Source organism: Pteropus medius, unplaced genomic scaffold (assembly GCF_902729225.1).
Source record: "Pteropus medius unplaced genomic scaffold, Ma_sr-lr_union100, whole genome shotgun sequence".
Classification (NCBI taxonomy): Eukaryota; Metazoa; Chordata; class Mammalia; order Chiroptera; family Pteropodidae; genus Pteropus; species Pteropus medius.
The window spans coordinates 10,766,370-10,793,716 of NW_024352787.1; the positions used below are offsets into that span (position 1 = coordinate 10,766,370).

Below are 27,347 nucleotides of genomic sequence, written 5' to 3' on the forward strand. Positions count from 1 at the left end.
TTTGCTTATTGTTTCCAGTATTGTTCTTGTGGAGGCCTTAGGGTTTTCTATATAGAAAATCACGTCATCCGCAAATAGTGACAGTTTGACTTCTTCGTTTCCTATTTGGATGCCTTTTATATCTTTCTCTTGTCTGATTGCACTTGCTAGGACCTCCAATGTTATATTGAATAACAGTGAGAATAGTGGACAGCCTTGCCTTGTTCCTGATCTTAGAGGGAAGGGTTTTCGTTTTTCACCATTAATTATAATGTTGGCTGAGGGTTTGTCATTTATGGCCTTTATTATGTTAAAGTACTTTCCTTCTAAACCGATTTTGTTAAGTGTTTTGATCATAAATGGATGCTGTATCTCGTCAAAGGCTTTTTCTGCATCTATTGATATGATCATATGATTCTTATTTTTGAATTTGTTTATGTTGTGTATCACATTAATTGATTTCCATATGTTGAACCATCCCTGTGCCCCTGGGATGAGCCCACTTGATCATGGTATATAATCTTTTTAATATGTTGCTATATTCGGTTCGCTAGTATCTTATTTAGGATTTTTGCATCTGTTCATGAGAGATACTGGTCTTTAGTTTTCATTTTTTGTGTTATCTTTACCAGGTTTTGGTATCAGAGTAATACTGGCCTCATAAAATGAGCTGGGAAATATTGTCTCTTCTTCGATTTTTTGGAAGAGTTTGAGGAAAATAGATATTAAATATTTGAATATTTGGTAGAATTCACTGGTGAAGCCATCTGGTCCTGGACTTTTACTTTTTGGTAGGTTTTTGATGATTGTTTCGATTTCTATACTGCTGATCAGTCTATTTAGATTTTCCAAATCTTCTCAATTCAGTTTAGGAATACTGGATTTTTCTACGTACTGGTCCATTTCTTCTAGGTTATTAAATTTGTTATTATATACTTTTTCATAGTTTTGTTGCATGATCCTTTGTATTTCTGCGATGTCCGTAGTAATTTCCCCTCTCTCATCCCTGATTTTGTTTATTTGTGTCCTTTCTCTTTTTCCTTTAGTGAGTCTAGCCAGGGGTTTGTCAATTTTATTAACCTTCTCAAGGAACCAGCTCTTTGTTGCTTTTATTTTTTCTTTTTTTGTTTGTTTGTTTTCATTTTCATTTATTTCTGCTCTAATTTTGACGATTTCTTTCCTTCTGCTGACTTTAGGCTTCATTTGTTCTTCCTTAGTTTTTTAAGATGAAGCATTAGGTTGTTTATTTGGGCTCATTCTTGTTTTTGGAGGTAGGCCTGTAATGATATAAACTTTCCTCTTATGACCGCTTTTGCCATGTTCCAAAAGTTTTGATATGTTGTATTATCATTATCATTCATTTCTATGTGTCTCTTGATCTCTCTTTTTATTTCTTCCTTGACCCAGTTAGTTATTCTTCAGTAGTTATGTTGTTTAATCCATGTATTTGTGGTTCTTCCTGATTTCTTTCTGCAGTTGATGTCTAGTTTCAATGCATTATGATCAGAGAATATGGTTGGTATGATTTCAACTCTCTTATATTTGTTGAGGCTTTCTCTGTGTCCCAGTATGTGTTTAATCCTTGAGAATGTTCCATGTGCACTAGAGAAAATATATAAGCAGTTGTTTTGGGATGGAAGGCTCTGTATATGTCAATTATGTCCAGTGGGTCTAATGTGTCATTTAAGGATGCTATTTCCTTATTGATTTTCTGTTTGCATGACCTGTCCATATCCAACAGTGGGGTATTACTAAAATAGTGTTTTGGTCTGTTTCTCCCTTTAGTTCTGTTAGTAATTGCTTTACATATTTTGTGGATCCCTGATTGGGAGCATAGATATTAATAAGTGTTATGTCTTCTTGGTGCATGATTCCCTTTATCATTATGAAGAATCCCTCCATATCTTTCTTTACCATTTTTATTTTGAAGTCTATTTTGTCCGCTATTAGTACCACTACTCCTGCTTTTCTCTGAAAGCCATTTGCTTGAATATCATTTTCTACTCTTTCACTTCGAGTCTATATTTGTCTTTGGAGCTGAGATGTGTCTCCTGGAGGTAGCATATGGTTGGGTTTTGTTTTCTGATCTGTTCTGCAACTCTGTGCCTTTTTATTGGTGAATTCAGTCCATTTTCATTTAGGGTGATTATTGAAATATGAGGTCTTCTTACAGCCCTTTTATCTTTTGCTTTCTGGTAGCTCGGTGTTTCCATTGCTCCTTGTCTTTGTGTTTCTGTTTTCTTTATTTTGGTTGGCTTTTGTGGGTTTTGCCTCTTGTTCTTCGTTTTATGTTATATACTTCAGTTCTGAATCTTTGGTGTGTGGTTACCATTACAAATATGTAAAGGATAGTTATATTTATACAATTGTCCATTTTCTTCTGCACGTGCCTTATCTCCTTTCCCCTTTGCGAATTTGGATCTTTGAATCTTCCCCTTTTCAGTCATTGTTATCTCAATTTGTCCCTATGTATGCTGAATGTTCATTACTATCTTGCTATAGCAATTCTCTTCTTATTATTTAAGCTTATAATGCCCTGTTCTTAGTAAGAATTCCACTCCTCTGCTTCTATTTGCCTGATAGTCACTTTACTCCTAATTAAGTATTTCTTTCTTGTTTTGTTATTTTGTTTTAGATGAGCTGACCCCTTTCAGTATTTCCTGTAGTGCAGGCCTTGTAGTGGAGAATTCCCTCAATTTTTGTATGTCTGGAAAGGTCTTAATTTCTCCTTCATATCTATAGGAGAGTTTAACTGCATACATTATTCTAGGTTGGTAGTTCTTTTCACTTAATAGTTTAAATATTTGATTCCATTCCTTTCTAGCTTGTAAGGTTTGCACTGAGAAGTCTGATGATAATCTATGGGTTTTTTTCCTTTATATGTACCATCTTCTTTTACCTGGCTTCCCTGAGAATTCTGTCTTTGTTGTTGATGTTTGATAATTTTAATACAATGTGTCTTGGTGAAGGCCTTTTTGAGTTGAGATAATTGGGTGTTCTGTTGACTTTTTGAATTCCAAGCTCCAGCTCATTCCTTAGATTTGAAAAATTCTCATCAATTGTTTGTCTGAAAATGCTTTCTAATCCCTGCCCCTTTTCCTCGCCTTTGGTAATGCCCATTATTCTTATATTTCCTCTCCTGATGGTATCAGCTAGTTCTTGAATTTCTCTTTTATTATTTTTCATTCTTTGGTTTCTCTCTTCTTCCTTCTGATTTATTTCTAGATTTCTGTCTTCAATATCACTGATCCTTTCCTCCATTCGGTTGACTCTACTTCCCAAGCTTGCTATTTCATTTTCAACTCTTGCAGTGTGTTCTTCATCTCCAGAAGTTCTATTTGGTTCCTTCTGAGGGTTTCAATCTCTTTGCTCTGCTCATCTAGCTGTTTTTACAATTCCTGAAATTGTTGATTTGAGTTGCTTGTTCACTGAAGTTCTTCAGAAGTACCATCCTGAATTCTCTGTCATTTAAGCCGCATAGTTCTATGTCTGTAAGCTTATTTTCTAGATATTTTTCTCTTTCTTTCCGAGATGCCTTGTCACCTTGGTTGTTCATTGTGTTTAATGGACTATTTCTCCGCCTGGGCATTAATGGAAGTGTATTCTGTTGTTTTTCCAGAAAGAAGACTTATTATATAAAGAATTCTCTTTAGCCAGCTGCAAAGAAGGCACTTTTCTTTTGGTTTCCAGTAGGTGGCATCTAAGCCTCTTGGATCCCTGCTTTATATAAAGCTTTAAATGTCTTATTTTCTTGTAGATATTTAATCAAACTTTCTACTCTCAGTTTCGGTCCCTGGCAGTGTTAGTGACAGTTTTGGTAGCGTTTGCTCAGCTTCCCCTGGGGCTCTGCCATAATTGGTCTCGGAGGGAATATGGGGAGGGGCCCTCTGGGTTGGGAGTTGGGGGCTGTGGCTCAGCCTCGGTTTTTCAACCAGGGCCGGAAAAGATCAACTGTTGTTTCTCTGTGATCCCGCCCCACTTTTCTGCTTTCTGCTCTGATGACTAGGCCCTGGTGCCAGCTGCTAGAAGTTCCGGCACTTCCAGGCAGGCTGATCAGGGAAGTTGCTGCACCTTCTCCCCTCCCTATCTTTCTGCAGGGAGCTCTGGGGGCTGGGAGAGGCAGTTTCTTTATTCCTCCGACTCCACTGCCCAACACCTGGGTTCTGACCTGTGGTAGCTCTTATGTGCAGATCCCACCTTCAGACGTGCTGGTGTGCAGTTTGGGTGTTTTCTGTTGAGTTTTAGATGCTCAGCTTATTGTTGTTTCAGGGGGAGAGATCTGAGGACGTCTCTCACTCCGCCATGTTTCTTCTCTTCTCCTTCTTTTACAGTTTTGATTAAATAGGATTCTGGTTCGGCCTAGATATTTGTATAGATTTTAAAAGTGATTCCAACATAGGTGGCCCACAGTGTGACATTAGGAAACCAATGACTAGACAACAGATGTTTGAGGTGTTTGGAGAACCACTTCTATTTTGTGGAATAACAGGAGTTAAAAAACCAATAAACACAAGATAAAAGCGAACAGATACAGGCCTTCTCCCCATTTGGCTCAACACCCCTCTAGACCTTTTTCTTCTTCATTGTGCTTTATAGCTCCAGAAACTTAAAATAAAATTTATAAAGGCATCGGTACCCTGTTGAACTTAAAGATTTAGAATTAACAGTATTTAAAATTACTCACTGTGTTGCTGCTACTTGGAGGTACAATGGGTTAACCAAGGTTTGATAGAACAAATCCATCAGCTTCCTGACAAGGTCTTTTAAATGTCTTTTGTTTGAATTTCTCACAGTCTGACTGGTTTGTCAACATAATTTATTATAATTTAAATCTGAATGCCCATACCTCTCTGGGTGGTCAAATCAACCCACTCTTAGCTGCCAATATTTATTTATTTGTTATTCATTAATTCTTCTTGTAATTAACAAACTCGTGTTGAAGACCTACAGACACTATGGTGAGCTTTAGTGGTACAAAGGCCAATAAACCAGTGTCATTTTCTTACAGGAGTTTATACTCCAGAGGAAAGGCAGAGAAACAAGAACAGAATTGCAATATAGCATCCAAATCAATGATAGCTATTTATTATATTCCATTATGTGCCAAATACTCCAAAGCCAATTAGAAGCTCTTGACCTCTATGTAAGACAGTTATCAGTGTCCTCGTTTCACTAATAAAAAAACTGAGCTTCAGAGAAGCTAAGCATTTGCTCAAGTCACACGGCTGTGAGGTTGATAGAGTTGCAGTTTGGTCCCAGGGCTTGCTAATCAACAACCATCACATTTGCCATAGCTCCTCATTCCTTACAACAGGAGCACACTGGTTGTGATGGTACCTAACTCGGACTGAGAAAGCTAGGGAAAGCTCCTAAAGGAGGTCCTGAATGAGAAATAGGAGTTACCCAAGCAAGAAGAAAAGTGAGGCTGTGATAGTGCACAAAGAATGCAGAGATTATGACACGCAGCAAAATGCTACTTCGGTGAGGTAATATGGCTGAACCATACTGGTACGCAGAGAAGAATGGCAAAGGGTGGAACTGGAAAGTGGTAACCAGTACATGAAAGGCTTCACACAGCACTTAACCAAGTAATAGGTACTATACTAGGAGCTCTACAAACAATGCCTCAATTCATTTATGTAAAACCCCCTCTCTCTATTTTTTAAAACCCTTAAAAGATGTTAAAACTAAAATTTAGAGATATTATATGATTGTCTAAGGTTACAGTTTGTAAGTTAAAGAACTGGGATTCATACTCCTACTATTCTGTTTTCAAAGTCATGATACAAATCCAACTTTCAGGAAATTACTCTAGCAAACGATGGATCGGAAGTAGAAAAGACAGGACCATTGATGTAACACAACAAAGACATAATGGTGCCTGAAATAAGGTAAAGATGTAGAAAAGTGGCCACACTCTAGTGTATTGCTATTCAATGGAAATGTAATGTGGGCCACATATGTAATTTTCAACTTGCTGTGGCTACTTTAACAAATTAAAAGGAAGAGGTAAAATCAATTTTAAAAAGATATTTTGTTTAACTCAATATATTCAAATTACATTTTAACATGTAATTAATATAAAATGATTAATGATATAGTTTACATTCTCTTTTCACACTGAGTCTCCAGATTATGGGGAGTATTTTACACTTACAGCATATCTCTATTCCAACCAGCTACATTTCAAGGGCTCAACAGCCATATTTGACAAGTGGCTTCCATACTGCACAGCATAACTCTAGAGAATTACAGGCTTGGAAACTGACTGCTCTCTGGTTATGCTGACAAGTGGGTATGACATGCTGACAACTGGAGATGACCAGCTGACAATGATTATACGTATCCAAACTTCAGAGAAAGGAAATTGGCACTGACATGACAATTTAGGATATGGCTGAAATCACAGGAGTGCATATTATTGGGGGTTGAGGGAAAAGAGAGGATATACAAAGTGAGAAAAGAAGCAGTTCAAGAATGGATCACTGGGAAATAATCATGTTGTCCTTAGTCTAGTTTCTGAAAAGCTCTATTATCATGACCCTTCAGTGTGCATCAATCTGAGCCTATCTCCACCAACTTTGCCATGATTATTGGCAGTAGTTTAATTTCTATTCATTTTCTTAACAAGCTGTGCTGCCCATCAAGGTGACTGTCTTAATATTGAATCTATAACATGATCTTCTTCTTCTTCTTTATTTATTTATATTAATTTTTATTTATTATGGTGACATTGGTTAATAAAATCCAGTCAGTTAAGTATACAACTCAACAGTAAGTCACATTTACATTGCATTGTATGTTCACTGCCCATAGTTAGAGTTCTTTCTATCACCATCTGTTTGACCCCTTTTACCCCATCTTAATATTTTTTCTATTATTAAAGTTAAGCATTGTACAACTAGACACATGAATGCCATTATCAAGAGGAAAAGAGAAATCACAATTTCATGATGAACACAATGATCTTGATGGAAACCAGACAATACAAAGGACAATTAGCAGTCATGGTTTTCCAGAAGAAAATAGTGATCCATGTCAGAAAGACAAGGTGAGTTTTAAAAACCTACAATGTAAATAAATTCTTGGCTCATCCCAGAATTTTAAACAATACCTAAGTAAGTGCTCTTAAAACTCTCATCCTCCTGTTTCTCAGAATGCCTCTAAGTCTAACGATTTAACTTGGTTGAATAGAATTAGGTACTTAACCCCAATGGATGCTCCCTGAAGAATATTAGTAGTCTGAAATTCTACTCTTGCCTTATGGAAACATTCTACAAGTTCCTAAGAACTGGGGTTCACTTTGCTGAACGATGAGAGGTCCAATTTTTTTCAGGCTCAGAGAAAAAAAATGCTGATTGTTCCTAACATTTAAACTGTGGCCTCACAATTGAATTTTCTCAGGAAAATGATGACTTTGTAAAGTTAGATAACATATTCTTCAGAGATTGGTGGAAGGAAGGAAGTTTTAAATAATCCCAGTTACACAGATTTTTCATTTTCAATTTTTTTTTTTTTAAAAAATGTGACCTCCCAGACTAAGGATTAGAAATAAATTGCTACTCTGCTTAGTGGGAAAAGTAATACTTCTTTCTATCTAAAAAATATATTATTCTAATAAAAAAAAAGTTTTCTCCCTCTTTTTCTTTTTCCCAGCATGAAAAATGAAGATAAGAATGTGACAAATACCATGGCACATCATACAAATCATCCACCTCAAAATATATTCTGCCATGAACAGTATGATTAAAAGACATTTTAAGGAAAATGCTTGCTATCCCCAAAGACCATGCAAAGCCTGAATTTATTAAACCCTTGTTGAACCTATTTATCACATGCTCAGGTTCCACATAAAGCTTATCTATTACTAGAGTTCACAGATCATTGCACGTTCGAGTTAGAGGGCACCTGAAATATCACCGAGTCTCATTGCCTCTCATTTTATAAATGATGAAATAGGACTAGAATTCAGGTTCCCTGGCTCCCTTTCCAATTACTTGCCACTCCAGCCAGTAAGGGAAAAGAATGCTAATTCTATAAAAACAATGTGCATTTTAAAAAATGTCATCATTTTTACTGTCAGAGTTTATTTTGAAAAGCTACAATGGTTTTTCTTAAAATTTCTTTTTATCCTTTATAGAATAGGAGGATTTTGTTTTGCTACTGAAAATGTGCAAAAATAAGAAAAATGTCATGGACTTCATAGAAAAAGTTAAGAATGAATTCACTGGACTGGAGTACATAATTAAATTCAATATTCCTTAGCTTATGTATAACCTCAGGTAACTCTTTTATATATACACTATCATTTTTTCACTAACAAAAACATAAAAGAATTAGTAAATATAAAGACAGGTACTTGTTGACCAACACAACTAGGGTCAAACTATAAGCATAAATGAAAAGAATGCTTTAAACCAAGGTTGTGGTTTTCACTATGACAAGCTTCTTGGCAATGTGAAAGTTGTTATTTGGGTACCAATTTTCTATCTTTGTTTCTGTCTAGGATAAAGAAGTATATGTGATGTGTATTTATGCTGTAGAGCGTACACTTCTGAAAGTATAATTATGTTTTTAATCTTGATTTTTAAATTATTAGGCTGGAAAACATGTCAAAGTACCTCTTCGCGAGGCACAAAGGAAGCTAAAGTGAAATTTCCTGGAGTCCGGGGTCCCCATGTACTGCAGTGATGCACACAGGACTTTCAGGATGCAGGAAAGAGGAGGATGGATGAGAAAATTGGGCTCCTTCTCACAACTAGAGATTTATGAATGGTTGATGGTGACATCATCCCGATAACAATAAATAAATAATTGAAATATTTTTTCAAGAGCAGTCTAATTACATGGCTCATTCTTCTTTTTAGATTAGAGTGAAGTCACTCAGCCTTTCATCAGGCACTCTGCTGAAACAAGTTAATCACCTGGAAACTCACTGACAATCAGTTACCATCAAATTCTCATTTGAAATGCATGCCATTTGTCCCTATGACTGAGGACAATGTATTATCTGTCCATAATTTATTGCCTCCGAAGGAATCAGTGTCTGGGGCTCAGCTCCAAAAGAAGCAGTCTGGCATTCTATAAGCCAGAAGTGTCTATTCACCAGCACTTCTGAATGGAGATATTAAAATAATTTTAATATTATTTCTGATTATAAAAATTACTACAAAATTAAAGAAAAAGAACGGAAAAATCTCTTGTAATTTTCTGACCCAAAGCAACATGTCTCTTCCCCCAGGTATAGCTTACACTACATGTACTGACAAAATCTGATATGTGAGCTTACAAGGCCAGGCCAGATCTGGGACTGGTGAATCCACCAAAGTAAATGAGACTCTGTGGGCCATTTGGTAGCAGGGCACTCAGTTGACTTCTGGAGACACCAGAGCTCCTTATGCCTTCCATTCAAACTTTAACAACCAGAACACTCCACTTTCGACCATATTTAAATAAAGAAACAAGGTTGTATAATAAAGAGGACATGACTATTTACTTGTGAAAGATCAAGCTTAAAAAAAAAAAATCTCCAAAAAAATCCAATTTTCTTTGTAAACGTGGAAAGTTTTTAGAAAAAATGGCAAGAAAATTTCACTCTATGACACTGAGAATATCACCTTCAACGATGTCATGACTTATTTCTAAGGAGCTAACACATGCTCTAAAGGTGAAAATGACGAACTCCATTTATAGCTCATTCTTTCTCATTACTTCTTACTGAAGAAGGTAAGAAAACTCTTCTTATTTCACTAGGGAGCTTTAAAATTTGATCTCTCCTTTGTTAACAGGTACAATGACAACTATGATTTGGGTTAAAAATAACCCTTCTAATATGCTACCACTGCATGAAATATTCTGACCTCCTACTATGGTGAATTCTACTACATGCTGCTTGAAGAAGTATTTTCTCACTTGTTTCAAATGTACTTGACATTTAATTCCACTGAGTGAGCTCTTGTTTCTGCCATCTACAACAGAGATTAAAGAAAGAAATAATATGCTTCCAGATTCACACCTCATTTTATTCATGGGACCCTCCAGGTTAACATTTCTATTGCAGATAAAGCTTTTCCCAAGAGAAATTACATTATGGCAAGAAAAGGAGAGGAAGCGGGAGGAGGAAGCAAGAAAAGAAGGTTATAGGAGAGTTCTGTAATTAGAGAGTAAAACTATTAACAAAGGAGAAGAGAGAATGTGAGATCACCGTTGGAAAGACGTGAAGAAGTCGAGAGGGAGGAAATGAGAGAAAAAGCAGAGAAAGATGCATATGAGACTGAAATATTAGACCATAAAACCCTATAAACCAAATCATAATTCCACAACCCCCAAATACACTGATATATCAGAGGTTCTAGCAAAGGTACGTCATCAGAGAAAATATTTATTTTGCCTGATTTTTCTCATTATTCACAATCTCCCTTAGTTACCTCCTCTTGAAAAAAACATAAGGTTTATGATACATGTTTCCATCAGGAAAGCTTTTCAGGTCATCTGTCTTCTAAGTAATCATCATTACCAAAAAAAAAAAAAAAAAAATCTCTTGGAAATCCTTCAGCAGTGGTATGGGGCCTTTCATGTCCATGGTTAGTGCTCCCTGTCACTCAGCAGTCTTGCAGGCTTACTGTCCATGGGCCTGCTGGATATTGAGCAAAGTGAATGTACTTTTATCTAGTTTCTTTCCCAGTGACATTGTTCATCGGTCTTACTTTTTTTCTGATTACCTGGAAACTGCATTTACCTGGGATTCTCACACTTGGCTAGTAAACAGAGTCCTTTCTGTTTTTGTTATTTACGGGGGCACTACGACACTAAAGAATGATGAAGTAGTTTTATTGCTTGCTTGACTTCTTTTCTCTTATGGGCTAGGCTATTAATCACTGAATAAAACTCCAGCTAGAATAACTCAACCCCCCATCCTAAAGTCTCAGTCTTTTTATATTCTTTGTTCAATTATTTTTGTCAGAAAAATCAACTTTAATAAGCCAAGTAACTAATTTTTTTGTTACATTTCAGAAATTGCTCCAATAAATTAGTATTTTCAAGAAAATACCAGATGCAGCTAAGTCTATAACCTCTATTTCCTTGATCTTTTATATATATATATAAATGGAAGTGTTCTAGTCTTTTCTTGATTCAAGCAATCCTATGGAATGCCAGCCATGGCTTTAGCTTCCTTAGCTGTAGATTGTGGGGCTTTCTATAATAAACCGATTGACAGAGGTTTTCATGTACCACAGAATCTGAAGCAACTTAATTTGTGTCTTTTTTTTTTTTTGATGTCCCATATCCTTGTTGGCATCACGACTTACTCATCCAAGAGCTTCTTCTGAGAGGTGACTCCTGTTCTTCCCTGATCTCTACGTTGTTATTGTGCTAGAGGGGAAATATCTGTTGTCATCTAGTTGCCATTTATCATCACGTTTGTTTTCTAACAGTGCCATGTTTCCCACTAGAATATCAGAGCCTAGTGACTTTATAATTCTGGATGCCTTCTGTGGTCTTTAGAAAACAAGCATTAAAGAAATAATCTGTTAAGCAAAACAAATATTCTTCCTCGTCTTTGTAATTGCTTGGAGGGTAAAGACACTTCTTAAGAAAACTTAAATCATTTTTGAGAATTAATTTACTTTTTAGTTCCTTTAACTCTCTCTGTACTCTTTGTAACTCCAAGTTATGGATCACCATTGTCTCATTTCTTATTTTTTCTGATTGTTTTTATTATTGTTGAAATTTTTTACTGAGTAAATTTGCACACAGTGTAATACATGGATTTCATGTTTTGACAAATGCACACATCTATGTAACCTATGCCCTGTCAAGATATATAAAATGTTTATCACCCCAGAGTTCCTCATGCCCCTTGGTAATCAATCTTCCATCTCTGAAACAACCACTTATTTAATTTCTATTACTTTAGATAATTTTGCCTATTCTAGATTTCATGTAAGTGGAACTATATGGTAAGAACTTGGCTTATTTCATTCAACATATTTTTTGAGATTCAACCATGTTGTTTTAATTACCAATAATTCATTCCTTTTTATTGCTGAGTAGTATTCTATTGTGTGGATGTAGCAGAACAGCTTCCATGCCCTCAAACAGGACTCAAAACAAAGCCACTGTCCTGAGGGAGTGGTTAGGACAGGAATGAAAGCTGTCTGTGTGGACCAGTCACCAAAGACTCGATGAGCTAGGGAGGACTCAGTATCTACAGGAACAGATGACTGGAGGACCAGAGGTACATCCCTACCTACCCTACTTTTGCACTAGTAAGTTCCCTGAAATTTAGGAAAATTGGAGGAGGCAAGCCAAAATTGACTGAAATTAAGTTTCCATCATTGGTAGAAGGGGGACAATAAAAAGAAGTTAAGTTGGGTTATGAAAGAACAAAGAAAGTTTTATTTCTCTGATACCCAAGTTTGTGAACAGAATTCATAACTGCTATATCTGTGTAAGAATAAACAATTTTGGAAAGATGGCAGAAACTGTTAACAGTTGCTGCCTCTAGAGGAAAGGAACATAGGTATAGAATGGGAGGAAGGGTTACTTTTATTATTTTCTTATATTCTTGGGCTTTCAACAAGTACACTGAATAATTTTTAAATAAAATCTAATATTTAAACTAAATAGAACATTCAATATTGAGTTGATGTAAAAATTTCTTGGTTCTATTCCAACTTCTGTCACATATTTGGAATAGTAATTTGGCTGTTATGTTCATTCATAATAATAGTACTATCATTTTGTGTTCCTTATTTTTATGTACAGTCATTTGTACATAAGATAAGAAACCTGGATATCAAGAATTACATGAAATAAAATGAAAGGAAAGTTGATTTCATTAGATAAAGTTAAGGGAAGCAAATATTATGACTGATTAATTTTTAAACTGATCTACCTCTCCATCCTTGCACAGACATGACTTTAGTTTCTTAATTTATGTTTTCACTTGTCCTTAAAAATTACAAATTAAACAATGTATACGACGCTTTTTGAACCCTATGGAAAAAAGCATGCTCATAAAAGTAGCACATTGTTATCTTGTGGAAAATGATTTGGTGATGAATTTAGTCACAGGGATTTTGCCCAAAGCAGCACACCAGGCACTTTGCTTCTATCTGGTGGTGTGTGGCAGCAGCACAGTTACCTCACTGGTGGCAAGGATTCTCCTTCCCACATCGTCACAAAGTTGCCCAGTGGTTTCCAATCCAGTGAGGATAAAGAGAATCAAAGACAGCATCATAAGGGACAAAACTCACACATCAATAAGCAAATAGAGATTTCAGGAGAGTGAAAACTGTCTATGAAGTTACAAAACAAAGTTGGCTTTGTTACTTCATTAGAAATATTTCCTGAGATATCTGATTTTACTGGGTGCTGGTTTCTGACTTTAGGGAGTTTATGTTTGTTTTTAAGGGGTTTAAGGCTTCCAATACTCTCTTTTTTCCCTTCTCTATGATCTGTCATAATATATTTTCATTACGTTCCATATATTATATAATACAGATATAGTGACTTTGATGTCTGTTTTTCATCCAAATGCAATGAGAGAAGACTTGGGGACTCATTTAAATAAACTGGCTAAAGATTATTTTAATAATAATGATTTTTGTTCATATCTGGGCTTAAAGGAGACAAGGAAACCAATGTGCAGGTACACCACAGGAGAAAGAAAGGGAAGAAGGGAGGGAGGGAAGAAGGGAAGAGAGAGAGGAATGAAATGGAGAGAAAGGAAAAGGTGGGGGAGAAAAAGGAAGAAAGAGAGGGCAGGAAGGAAAGAGAAGAAGTTAGGGAAGGAGAGAGAGAATAAGGCGGGGAGGGAAGGAGGAAACTAACTTGTAATGAGCACCTCCAATACACTAGGCATGGTCCAGGCCTTTTCAGGCTTATCAAACTTTACAACAATGTTGTAAGGGCAGTGTTAGTCTCACTTTTACTAATAAGACAATGGGGCTCAGAGAGGTGAAGTAGCTTTTTGATTTTTTCAAGATACCCAGCTTGCAAGTGCCTAGCCCTGACCTCAGAACCCCTGCCACCTTTTGTCCAACAGTCATCTTTCAAATGATGAGAGTTTCATTGTTTGTTTTTTTAAACCTTAAAGAGGCTAGATGAAAGAGATGATGGGCAATAAGGGATAAAGTAAAATTACTCTGAAGCCTATTTGATATAAGACAAAAGTATATTGTTTTTTAAAGTTAACAAAAGGTTTTTTGTTTTTGTTTTTGTTTTAAGTAAGAGAAACCATAGCTTAAATAAAAGGGACATAAAATCCATAACTTTGGTCAAGAAAGTCATGATCAGTCATGAAAATGGGTGAAGCAAAATCAATCACGTTTTATTGATTTAAAAAACAACAGAATTTAAACCACATAAAAGTCACATTTTGTATTTGTCAAGAAAACTCACTGAAGAAAATGAATTGGCTTCACAGAAATGAACTTGCCTTGAAAGATACAAATCATCTGCTAAAATTTATATTAATGGAATACAAAAAAGCCAAATGTCCGGAGAAGTAGAGAATTTTTTCTGAGTAAAAGCAGTGCTTAAAAGTTTTTATTGTTGTTGTTGTTGTTTTTGCCTTTACCTAATAAAGATTTTCAATTTATTTCAAATAATTTATATTTAGGTGATATTCATAGGGAAGTGAAATTTTGTTGATAAATTGTTTCTTAAATGGCAGATAAATTACGAGACTATGATTCTGTCTAGTCTGACTTTTTAAATATATTTGTACTGACTAAATCTATATTTATTTTTAGAAAAGACACAAAAAGTTCCCATGTCTAGTATTTAAGCACCAATACTCTATAGCTATATATCATCTTTAACTCTCAAGTCAAGGGCCACTTTCTCCAAGAAACTCCCTGAGGGTCTTCTCTCTTTTTTGGAACTACAGTATGTTATCTATACCCTCAATAACACTTAAGGATTTCTATGCTGGAGTATAAGCTTTTAAAAAATATGCTATTAGTGTCTCCTCTTCTAAACTATAAACTACTTGAGAGAAAAAACTATATCCCTTTATAATTTACTATATGACTAAAATAATTATTGTTAAATATTTGTTGCGGAGTAAAAATAAACAAAGACAAATTGATATCATATGCTGATATTTGAGGATGAAATGGTTATTTCTTTCTAGTCTTGAATAGTCCTTGGATTTTGTTTACAACTTGAAAGTTTACATTACAGATCCTACTTTATCTTGAACTCTTAACTGTGTATACAGAAACATTTAGTATTACAGAAAATCCACAATCAGATATTCTCTCGAATTGTGCAAATTGAGTGTAGCTCTGGGTCAACAGACCTATTTCTCCAAAGTCAGCAAAAATACCACAATTGCCAACAAATTCATGCATTCATTTATGTATTCAACAAGTTTTTAATGAATGAGTTTTGGTCCATTATTTCTTTGCCCTCAAAAATCTCACAGATTTGTACCTGAACAGCCTTTAAAAAAGAGATTGGAGTATAATAATGAGGTGACCCAGTGACTTAGAAGTTATTTGGAAGTATGACTCAAATCATCTGTCATATCAGATAAACTGCTTTCCTTCTTTTGCCTGGAATAAATGCAATAATTAGACACATTAAAACTTAATGTTATCTAGGTAAAGAACTTGCATAACTAAAAAAACATGTAACCGCACCTATGGCTTTGAGAGGCACCTAGATTCAGTTCTTAAGTCAAGAAATATTTTATGAAATCTACATTAAGCCCAGGTCCCTAGTTGCACAATTCTCACTGATACTTTAGTGCTAAAGAGCAATCTAATTTTATTTAACTGCTCCAAGGGAGCATCGGCATCAGTTTTTTTTGTTTGTTTGTTTGTTTTTTGGCGTTAAAAAAACCTAAGTGAGGCATATTCCTGTAACTTACCATATATTTGGATTCAATTCCAGTTGGTGGTAGGAATCAAAGTCATCTCGTAGGATAATACTGTCGCTATGTATTTCAGCTAAAAGAAAAAAAAATATTTAGAAAACAATTATACTAAACAATAGATTTAGCTACACAAAAGGGTCAATGTGCTGCATTTACGAGAAATGATAGTTTTTAATTAAACCTGAATTTTAAATGAGCATTTGGTTATATTTGCTTTGCCCCTAAACTACTGAGGGAAAGAGTAAAGGCTCTGCTGTTTAGGACAGCTAGAAATCTGGAAACCGGAGCCTATAAAGAGAAACCCTACCGAAGTGTCACCAAGCAGGACAGACAAGAAGGCCAAGGTAAGCACCAACCTACAGGGAGAGGTCACACAAAACTTGTCTGTCATAGCTTGACATGCCCAGAACAGATTCAGTCTCTAGTTCACTTTAAAGTATAGAAAGGCAAAGAATATTCTGAGTGCTTGTTGTCAGGTAATGTTGCTGGTATTTACTAACCCATTTCCTCTTCTCTTTCCTACTTTCTCTTTTGCCCTGGCTTGATTTCTCTCATTCCCTATATTCACTCATTTTTTATTTAATGCGTTTCAAATTGTTAACATTTTTCCCCTCAGTGTTGCATGGGAGAAATTATCTACATGAATAAGTAAAATTCCCAAATAAAGCCATGTTAGAAGTCAAAAAGAAGGCCAGGTAATCATCCATAATTTTCAATATACTATCACTCCACTTTAGATTATATTAAATACCCATTTTTTAGCTCCAGAAGAACTCTGGGCATGCTAAGAGCAAAGCATGTTTTCACAAAGTGTAGAGCATGTGATATTTCCACTGAAAAGAGGGTGGATGAGTAAAAACAATGTCATAGCTAACTGCAATGTAAGTGGGCTCATTTTTAAGGTTTTGTGAGAAACAAATTATTTCTACTCAAGATGTAAAAAATTAATTTAGTGCCAAAAAACTCTCTTATCTGATTCCCATGGTTTGCTTGGTAAGTTCATTACAGCTAATCCAAATTCTCTGGGCCTGTACAATTTTCAATTTTGTATGAACTAGTTTACACATGCTTTTTGGAAAATATAAATCATGACTGAGTTAACAAAAGATAACCAAAAACTTTTTTTCCAAAGGTGGTATTGTACTTATTTATTTATTTATTTTGGGCTCACTAAAACTATAATTCACATTAGGTAATTAAAATCAACTCATTGGGTAATTAAAATATCAGGAAGCCTAGTTCTGAATTCTCTTTGGTGATATTACCATCTTCGCCCTCTCTACCAGTTATGTCAGCAGGTAAGCACATAAAGTCCTGACAACTAGTGAATCAGCATATATTGAGAGGAATGGCTTTTTAGATTCAAAGCCAGGGGCACGATAACAGGGAGAACATGGTTACACTGGAGAGAATGCTGTCACATATTCTGTGCATGGGAGTGATTTAATGATTCCTCTGAGCAATTAGACTCAGTACTTGAAACCCCTACAGGGTACAGCTCTCCCAAGTATCCAACCTGGCCAAGACTGGGCCGGGCCACTGTGGGTCACCAGCATGCCTCTGCTGCCAGAAGGCATGCTTCTAAGCGCTTATGTTTGTCTGCTAAAGAAGAGGAACCCCAAGCTATAGCATTACATAAAAGTAGAGCTTCTCAAAGCAAATTTTCCAAAGAGAAAAATAAACTAATTGGGTTTATAGGTTGAAAGGAAAAGCCCAAGAGAAAAATAACTGACTCATCTGCAAGTACCACAGTGAGAAGTCTGAAGGCTGGAGCCAGCTAGGATGACTTCTTTTCATTCTTATTAAATAATGTATTCTAGGAAATTGCTTTTAAAATAAGTCTTCACTAAAAAAAATGAGAAATTTAACTCTAAGGATAATTTGTTTTCTAGAGAATTTTTTACAAAGGCATGAGTAAGCCTCAATGGTTATTTGTTCATATATGAAGTTACTTCCAAAACTGTTATATCACTGACTATATACCTTATAAATATGCATCATTTCATCCTCATAACAACCCCAGAACGTAGGCACTATTATTACTTCTATTTTATAAAAGAGGAAACTGAGGCAAAGAGAGGTTAAGTTATTTGTTCAATGTCACTTGTCTAGCAAGTGGTGAAGGTGAGACTAGGTGGTTTGGCTCCAGAAATTATATTCTTATCCACTATATAACCCTGCCTCAAGAACTAAGCCCACTAAGTACATGGCACTATGAAAAGATTGTGAGAAAAATGAGTGGCAGTAACATTATGTGGTGCCATTAAACAAAGCAGACAGTTATTTAAATATTATTCTTTCAGTTTTTGAAGAAATGACCAAATTATTTCTCTTTTTACAACTTAAGACTAATTAGAGCAGAAATCTCAAATCTGAAATGACCTAAATTCCTCCCTACGCATAGCTCCTTACCCACTGCCTCTGTATTCTAATTATGAGGGTAGGAGCACTGTGGAAAATTCAGTATCAGAACACTCTGTCATAGGGTCACACTCAACAGGATCCCAAGGATGAGAGTACTATCAGGTTCGAAAGTCCTTTCATTAGCCCGCAGCTGGGCAGCACAATTACCTCCTTGGTGGGTCTTATGTTCAAGCATAATCTGGACCTGAGTCAAATTTCAGTGAATGATCAGAGAAGGCAGAGAGTTTCCTCAGCTCAATATCATCTGCCCACATAGCCAGAGGAGTGAGACAAGAAGATCTAGTACTACTGTTAGTGACATAGGGGTCTTAAACACTTACCTAGATGTGGGTGCATAGTGGTCTCTGTTGGAGCTGGACCGAGAGAGAAAAAAGGAGAAATGACTGATTAACAACAAAAGCAAAATCCAGTAATAAACAATCACAAATACAATTACAAAACTTAAGTCATATAAAAATAAAATGGCTAGAACATTTTGAAAGGAGTAAGAAGAAAATGCCAATAAACATCCTAAAATAAGACATCTAACTCTCTATTTAGCTGTTATATTTAAAAGTAACACATTACTCTTAAAGTGAAAAGTAGAACCTCTTATTTATCATTCAAGTTTTGTCAGGTACCCCTTGAAACACACAATATAAATGTGATGTGCTAGTTAATGAACAGGCCAAAACCTTTTCTGAGCACCTATTACATACCAGGGGCTATTCTGGTGTTAGGAAAATAGAAGGAAAAACCACCTTGCCTTCGAGAGTTTACTGTCTCATGGGGACAACTACAATACAGTGTAATAATGGCTACGGTACAGCATTCAGAGAGTGCTTGGGTGAGAGAGAGGACAAAGGGGGGATATTAATTCCAGGCTGTCCAGGAGGAGAGAATTGTCAGGACAGGCTTCCCAGAGCAGATGATTTCTCTGCTGAGTTTTGAAAGACTAGTAGGAGGAAGATAGGTGGGAGTAGGGAAGGGAGAGATGCTTCTTTCTGGAGTAAAAGTGGAGTGGCACAGAGCAGTAAGAGAAAACAGCCTTTTGAGGGAACCACAAGTACAGCATGATTGGACGAACATTTAAGAGGAGAGAACAGAAGAGGTGAAGTTGGGAAGATTGGGAGGACTAGATTATGGAACTAAATGATAAGGAATTTGTACTTTACCGTGAAAGTATGATAATCTCCTGAACGTTTATGAGCAAAGGACTGGATGTTCAAATATGCATTTTAAGAAAGGGCACTCTGATGAGAGTCTGAAAATAAGGGACACTGCCCAATTAATACTTTGGTTATATTTTTTTTTCTTGAAAGACTCCAAACCTATGAATAAATATTGTCAATTCATGATTTAAAAATTAGAACTCAAAACATAGATATTTTAAAATGTTTTATATCAGTTAAAGTAGAATTTCATTTAGATATAAAAAAAATTTGTTTCTATCACAATAGTCAGTGCTTCAGCTATGTTAGATGAAAAACTGAGACAACAGCATTTTAAAACTAAAAACTGACATTTGTCTTACTGCTTCATACCAACATATTATACATATTAAAAATACTTGTGCTCAGTTTTTTGAAAGAGACTCTATGGAAAGTGTTATGAATACAGTTGTTAACATACAGTTAGCACATATATGCAAATACTCTGCATCATCACCAGTTTATGGAAGTCTTGAAAAAACAGAAGAAAAATTTCACTATTTGTGTTTTGTGCCAATGCTTATTGGTCAAGTCATAGAAGAGTTTTACAAAGATTCACTGAACTGTACCTCTAATTTAAGATTTCCTTGAAACAAAAAGAATGCCTATTACCTAATAATTAATGACAAAAACATGGCACAATGCTTTGTTTCTTCGCCAATATCACACTCCACATGAATGAGCTGAATTTGAAGTTTCAAAGAAAGCAAGACCTTGTTCACGAAGTAGTTGGAAAAGTATGAGAATTCATGTTAAAATTGAAACCTCTAAAATACAAATAAATAATGATTTCACATGTTTTCCTAACATGAATAAATGTGCAGAAGACTTGCATTGCTATTGAAAGCATTTTCTAATATGTCTGCAAAAAACTCCAGGAAAAATTTGAAGAATCACTTGCTGGCACTGCTTTTCAGTTTATGCAATATCTCTATGAATCTCATGTTAATGATACTAGCTTGACACAAGAGTAAATAAATAAATAAATTTACTTGGACAGATGTAATTATATACTTTTGTGTCAAAATAAAATCAGTTTTTCCACAAAAAGATGAACAAATTTTGTCAAGGTGGATGTAGATATTAAAGGAAAACAATTTTTGATATTCAATTCAGTTATTGGGAGACCTTTAAGTAGTATGGAACACTTAGATATGTGAATCTAGTTTTCAAGTGTAAATTTTATAAAACAGACTAAGTATTCCAATACTTAAGATGTGCTATAAGTGTAAAATACACACCGAATTTCAGATAGTATCAAAAAATGTAAAATACCTCATTAATAGTGTCATATTATTATTTATATTGAAATGCTTACTATTTTATATATTCTGTGTTAAGTAAAATACCTAATTAAATTCATCTATTTCTTTTTGTTTTTTTAATGTGGCTACTAGAATATTTTTCATTATACACGCAGCTCTCATTATACTTCTACTGGACAGCAATTGAACAGCTAGGAGGGGGATCTCTACTGGATATCAATTTGGGAATGATTATCGCACAAGAGGTGGTGGGGTCATGGAAGGCCAAGTCACTCAGAGAGAATGTGGGGTATAAAAAAGGAAGTGAAATGAAGAAGTAAATGTGTATTTGCGGGACTGGTAGAAGAGAGCTCTCAAAGGAGACTGAGAAAGAGTGCATTTCATTATGGAAATAAGGAAAAGAGAGAGTTTTAAGAGAGAAGATGGTTGAAGGACAGATCAAAATGATCCTAGTAAAGCTGATATCTATTGAGAACATCCTGTTATCAAGGCACTGTTTTGAGTATGATCTGTAAATAAACCCAGAGACTTTGGCCTAAGAGGCCACATTCTTAACTACTATGCAGACTGCTCTTTCAAGAAGGTTCACTACAAAGATAAGAAATGAGATTTGTAGCACCTAAGGAGGGAATGGTAGCAAAGAGATTTTTGTTTGTTTGTTTGTATGTTTTGTTTCTTGAGATATTATGGTAGTATACCATGTCCAATAGTAGCTACCTTGCAAAGGGTTCTCTGTGTTCAAGGTATAAATTGTTAAGAAGGGGGGAAAATAACATTAATATCTACAAAATAATAACTTTAAAATACTGAGAAATAAGTTAGTTAAATGTAAATTTTATGGCATTATCAATTAGAAATATTTACTAGTCAGTACAATGGTTAGATAAGTATAATAAAATCTCTGCAGCGACATCAGTTATCTACCTGATTTTAAATAACTCTGGTGACTAGGGCCTGTATCCAATAAAAGAATATCTACCTTTTTAAAATTATTTTGGCACCTGGCATCTTTCATTGAACTACTTATAATCAGGGGAGGGCCATTTTAAAAAAGTCCATGGAATCATAATCTCTGGGAATGGATGTTCGAAATTTGTATTTTTAAAAACCTCCCCAGCTGATTCTAATAGAAAACCAAATTAAAAAACTACTGATCTTAATCATACAGTCCAGCCCTTGCTTTACAGCATGCAGAACTGTTCTCTGCATAATGTCTTTTCTCCCAAGAAGAAATAAGTTCCTCAAAGGTAGAAAATATGCCCACAAAAGACATCAGCCTAAGCTAGTAATAGATTCTCAATAAATACTGAATTGAGTTGAAAGCTCCTTCCTCGTGGTAATGTATTTTATGATATTTTGGAAAATATAATTGAGAAACTGAACCTTTGAAAAATGTCAAAATATACTTACAACATTGTCAGTGAGTCCTTTCATATAAGTGGTCTGGGTAGCTTAAACATGCCTGAGTCCCCTTTCTAAGATACTACTGGAGAAACTGTTCTCAAGTCTCTGCACCTGAAATAGCTGCTCTTCTCCCGAGCAGTATGTGTTTTTGTCATGTTATGAACTCTTCAACTTATGTAACTTCAAAGCTTCAGAACCAAACATAAGATGTCAGAGCATTCATGTTGCGTACTAATCTCAACTGGATGTGTTTTTTCTGACCCTCGTTTGTCATCACCTTTGATTTTTCCACTTGATTGCCTTGTTCGATTGCCATTTTTTGGTAAGCTGCCTCATATCTATTTTAGAACAAAGCAAATTGTACAATTAATCCTTAGATATGTAAAGGAAAGTGAAAAGTAGGGTAAAATGAAGTTGACAGTATGTGTAAAAGTGACTAAGAGAGGAGGAAACACAGGAGAACATTAGAACATTAGAATTTTCTAAAAACAATGGTTTTAGCAATAATGTCTTGCTGATATTATTAGTACCCAAGCAACTAACAGTTTGGGGGCACATTTGTGCTAGGCATTGTTCAAGATATGGGGGTACAGAGATATACAACATAGAGTTAGTTGTTAGGTAGTTAGTTAGGCATGAGTGACAGGAGTGAAGGCTCAGCTCTGTAACCATAGAAACTTCCCTTGAAAATCTTCCTTAAGGATCTCCCAGAAACACCTCCCTTTAAGGGTTATAAATTAACCCAAATCCTAGAGCATAAAGGCCATAACAGCTACTGGCTAAATCAGCCACAGACACCTGCCCACAACCTCAGCCTCATTATACCATCATTATAATGCCATACATATGCCTAGAAGTTCATGAATCTAATGATAACAGACTGAATTCTGGGTAAGCACATGTGCAGTAGGCAAAGTGTTACACAGCGGCCAAGTGTCAATCAAAATGACCTCATATGCCAATCACCTAGCAACATGTTTGTAACCACTCATCATGGCCTTAATATAATAAAGACCCTCCCACTTCTGTGTTGTTACAGCTCTCTTTGCTGAAAACTCACTCCTTCCTTGGAGCGTACTCTGTCTTATCTTTTCACTCCCAAATTACACAGGGCTGCAGCCTTTTTTAGCGTGGCCCATCTCCTTCTAAAATATACTTTCAATAAATCTTTTCTAAATCTCATTGACCTGTAATTCTTTGCTGTGTCAGCAGAGAAGAATTGAGGAAAAATGCTCATTGCACTTCTGAGTCGCTACCCCACCCATGCCGCTGGGGCGACAACAGAGTTCAAATCACCCTTCCAAAATGGTAACAGAATCTCTACTCACAGGAACATACAATCTAATCAGCTCTAATTTCCACTCTGGCATTTAGGAGTGTGACTGAAATACAGAGAGGATATCATTTCTCAAAAGGGATCCCACCCCAGCCCAAGGGAAATTAACTCTTTTAGTTAGAGTATAGACTAAGTTTCCATGGCAAAGTACCTCAAACTGTAGGTGGCTGAAATGGCTAGAAGTGTATTTCTCAGTCACAAAACAGTCTGGAGGTAGGTGGTCCAGGGCTGATGGAATGATTCTGCTGTGTACAACATATAGATTCCATATCCAGGGGCCAAGCTGGCTGCTCTAGCACTTGTTCTAGCAGCTAGAAGGGTAAAGGGCCAGGGAAGCATGCCTATATTTTTAGAGGTATGACCCAGCCCTGAAAGTGTCCCGGGTCACTTCTGCTCACTTTCCTATGGACAGAACTTAATTCTTTTACCACAGGAAGCTTCAGGGGACACTAAGAAATGTATCTCTAACTGGGGTTCACAGTCTTGCTTAAGAAAGGGAGAATAAGTATTGATAAATATTGGTACACCTCTAGCAAATTATTGCTAATGTTAGCAACAAGGTTTCTTCTTGTTCTTCTTAGTAGTACTATTAGTGTTGTCATTATTATCATTGTTGTTGTTATTATTATTACTATTTCTATTATTACTATTACTATTTGATGATGATGATATTCCTGATTTTCCTTCCTCCTTCTGAATGTTACTTAAAAACCATATATGCTCAGGCTACAGGCCAATATATAGCTGCACTTCCTCTCCTTTGCTCCTTCTGTGAACTTCACTTCTTCAAGTTATCAAAGGTCTAAGATTTTTTTAAAAATTACCACACAGTAATATTTTTAAAACTAATTCAATAACAAATCAGATGGTATATTGTTTTGTATTCCGATTTTTCACTTAAAAGTTTTATTCATATCATAGGCAAAGTTTAAAAAAAAAGTATGGAAATCTCCCCAGAAAAGGTGAGAGCATGAGCATGGCAAAATAATCAGTCATAAGTTTTACTGTTTAAGATCGCATTGTTGACAGCTTATAATGAGAATAAATCTTGCCCCAAAGAGTTCACTGTTTCCTCATTTGTAGGTTATAAAGATATATTTTAATTTTGCTCTTGATTCATTGATTTTATACTGTACGAGATGATAAGTTGTTATGAAACACAAATCAAATTGACATGGGAAATAGGAGAGGAAGGGAAGAGGAAAAATGCTTCCTAATATTGCCGGTTCTGTGTATAATTTAGCTGTCTTTAAATATTAAGTAATCTTTTATACTGATTGTAAGTATATTCCTGAATACAGGGAGAACTATTTTCACTCTAAATTTATAACATTTTTAGAAGCTTAATTATCATACTTGAAGGTCAAATGGTGCTTTATTGTAATAAAATACAAAAAGTAATAAAGAAATTATTCCCGGGGAGATGAAAATCTAGGTTCATAGCTCATTAAATGGTAACTTCACGGGCCGTGTCTAATTTGTCATATTTAGCTTTGGAAGTTTTATACATTTGAATTTCAAATTAGGTGAAGAGATACCTGAGGCAAAACTACCAGGGCCTTTGAATTCTACAACGCTTTAGGAGATATGGTTCCCATAACATAATACTGTTATTTGTAAGAAGGGCCTGTCATCATCTGTATAGTGCTTGTCTGACTCGAAGGCTTTTTTTTTTTAATTTAAGTAATCAATAATATTAACACAGAGCTCATTAACCACTCCCTCAATTCATTTTTTAGGCATTCTTCTTTTTTTATGCCCAGCAGACTGAAATCTCTATTCTTTCGACTAAATAATTTGTTGAACAAGTTGGCTGGAATATATTTTGGAGTTACATGAGTACTTAGAAGTTTCTTTCCAAAATAAGTCAGTTGAAAGAAAAACACTTTTGTCCAAAGAACAATCTTTGGGGAAATGAAACATGACCAGATTCTAACGTGGCTATTCTAGGCCACTGTGACCTCATAAGATGCTGGTGGGCTCTACTTCTGAAAGGGTGTAAACACAGATATGCTTTTTAAGAAATGAAGCTTTTCTTTCAACATGTAATTTGTATTTTGGACAAATTGAATTGATGATAGAATTTCTGCTTCAATTTAATATTGAGAAACCATATAATGATACATGTTTATAATATTTACTATAAAACAGCCAATGATTCAAGCTATTAGAATATGATTATGAAAAGCATAACTGTGAGCTCCAGTATCTAAAAGAAATCATAGAAACTAATATAGAATTAGAGGTGTTTACTTCCTGTTTAAGTTTACAGAAACTTTCTGATCTTCCATTTCTATCTATAAAGCACAGCTAGTGCTCTCTTGCCAGTGTCATAAGGACGAATTATTAATTATAGTCTGTGAGATGTTCTAAATAATTGGGGATAATAGAGAAAATATATTTAGTAAGCGAAAGGTAATGTGCAGAAAAAACACACCCAGTTCAGTGTATGCAACATGAACACTGAGATCTTAAGTTTGGTTCTGAAGCTTTAAAGTTACATAAATTGAAGAGTTCATAACATGAAAGAACACATATTACTTAGGAAAAGAGCAGCTATTTCAGATGCAGAGAACCTGAGTAAAGTTTCTCCTGTGGTTTCTTAGAAAGGGGACACTGAGCAATACAATGAACATCATTTGAAATAACATCTGTCCAACTTTTGTAAGACTACTCCTAAAAAAGTCCATCTATGCAGAAGGAGTGCACAATGTCTAATACGATTGTAGAAACAGTTCTAGAGGAGCAGGAGGCATAGGTTTGCTGGCAATTAAAAAAATAATAGTGATTAGACAAGTTAGGAAAGGTACACCTGCTCTCGGTAGCTCATTTATTCCCTCTACTAATATTAGAGTGCAGATTCTGTGAATATAAAAATGATCCAGTCTCTGCTGGATCAAGGGGTTCAAAATGCAGTAGGAAATACATGTAGAAATTAACATAAGACAATGTAATATTGTTTGGTAATTAGGTAGGCATGAGAAACAGGAGTGAAGGCCCAGCTCTATAACCACAGAAACCTCCCTTGAAGACATTCCTTAAGGACCTCCCAGAAACACTTCCCTTTTAGGATTATAAATTAATCCAACTCCTAAGGCACAAAAGCCATAAAAGCTACTGGCTCAACCAGTACTTTCTGATGCTTGCACAGAAAGTACTATACCAACCTGCCATAACCTCAGCCTCATTATATCATCATTATAATATCATGCCCATGCCTGGCAGTTAATGAATCCAACTATTACAGACTGAATTCTGGGTAAGCACATATGCAGTAGGCAAAGGGTTATATAGCGGCCAACTGTCAGTCAAGGTGATCTCACATGCGGATCATCTAGTACAGCCCTTGTACACTCCCATCATGGCCCAAATATAGACAGACCTTCCCACTTCTGTGTTGTCACAGCTCTCTTCACTGAACACTCACTCCTTCCTTGGCGCATACTCTGTCTTTTATCTTTTATCTTTTTACCCAAATTCCACAAGGCTGCAGGCCTTCCTTAGTGTGGCCCATCTCCTTCTAAAATATAGTTTTAATAAATCTTGCTCCTTCTAAATTTTGCTGAGCTGGAATTATCTCTGCATCAGCGAAAAGAACCAAAAATCCCCAGTGTTACCAGGGCAATGCTGGAGTTCAGATCGCCCCGGCTGGTAACAATATGGTGAACTAAATTCAACTAGTAAGTATATGGTGGAATAGTGTACAAATAAATATAATAGAAGAGGAGAGATTTTAGATGGCTCTTTAAGAATAAGTGCAATTTTATTGGTAAAACAGAGGAGGAGGTAATGAGGAGGGTACTACAGGGAAGGGAATTGGCATAGATAAGCTACAGAAAGAGGAGACAGGATGGCATGTT

At 35.6% G+C, this 27,347-nt stretch overlaps 1 protein-coding gene across 2 annotated transcripts in view; it reads right to left on the reverse strand.

The window, feature by feature from the left end:
- The window catches only part of RELN (reelin), a 458,093-nt gene that overhangs the window by 230,094 nt on the left and 200,652 nt on the right, over window positions 1–27,347 (reverse strand). For both annotated transcript variants that reach the window (XM_039849355.1, XM_039849356.1), the window contains 2 exons: window positions 18,613–18,645; window positions 15,863–15,941 (listed from right to left, as the gene is read on the reverse strand). In XM_039849355.1, the coding sequence (XP_039705289.1) occupies window positions 15,863–15,941; window positions 18,613–18,645 (112 nt within the window). The remainder of the gene's footprint in view (window positions 1–15,862; window positions 15,942–18,612; window positions 18,646–27,347) is intronic.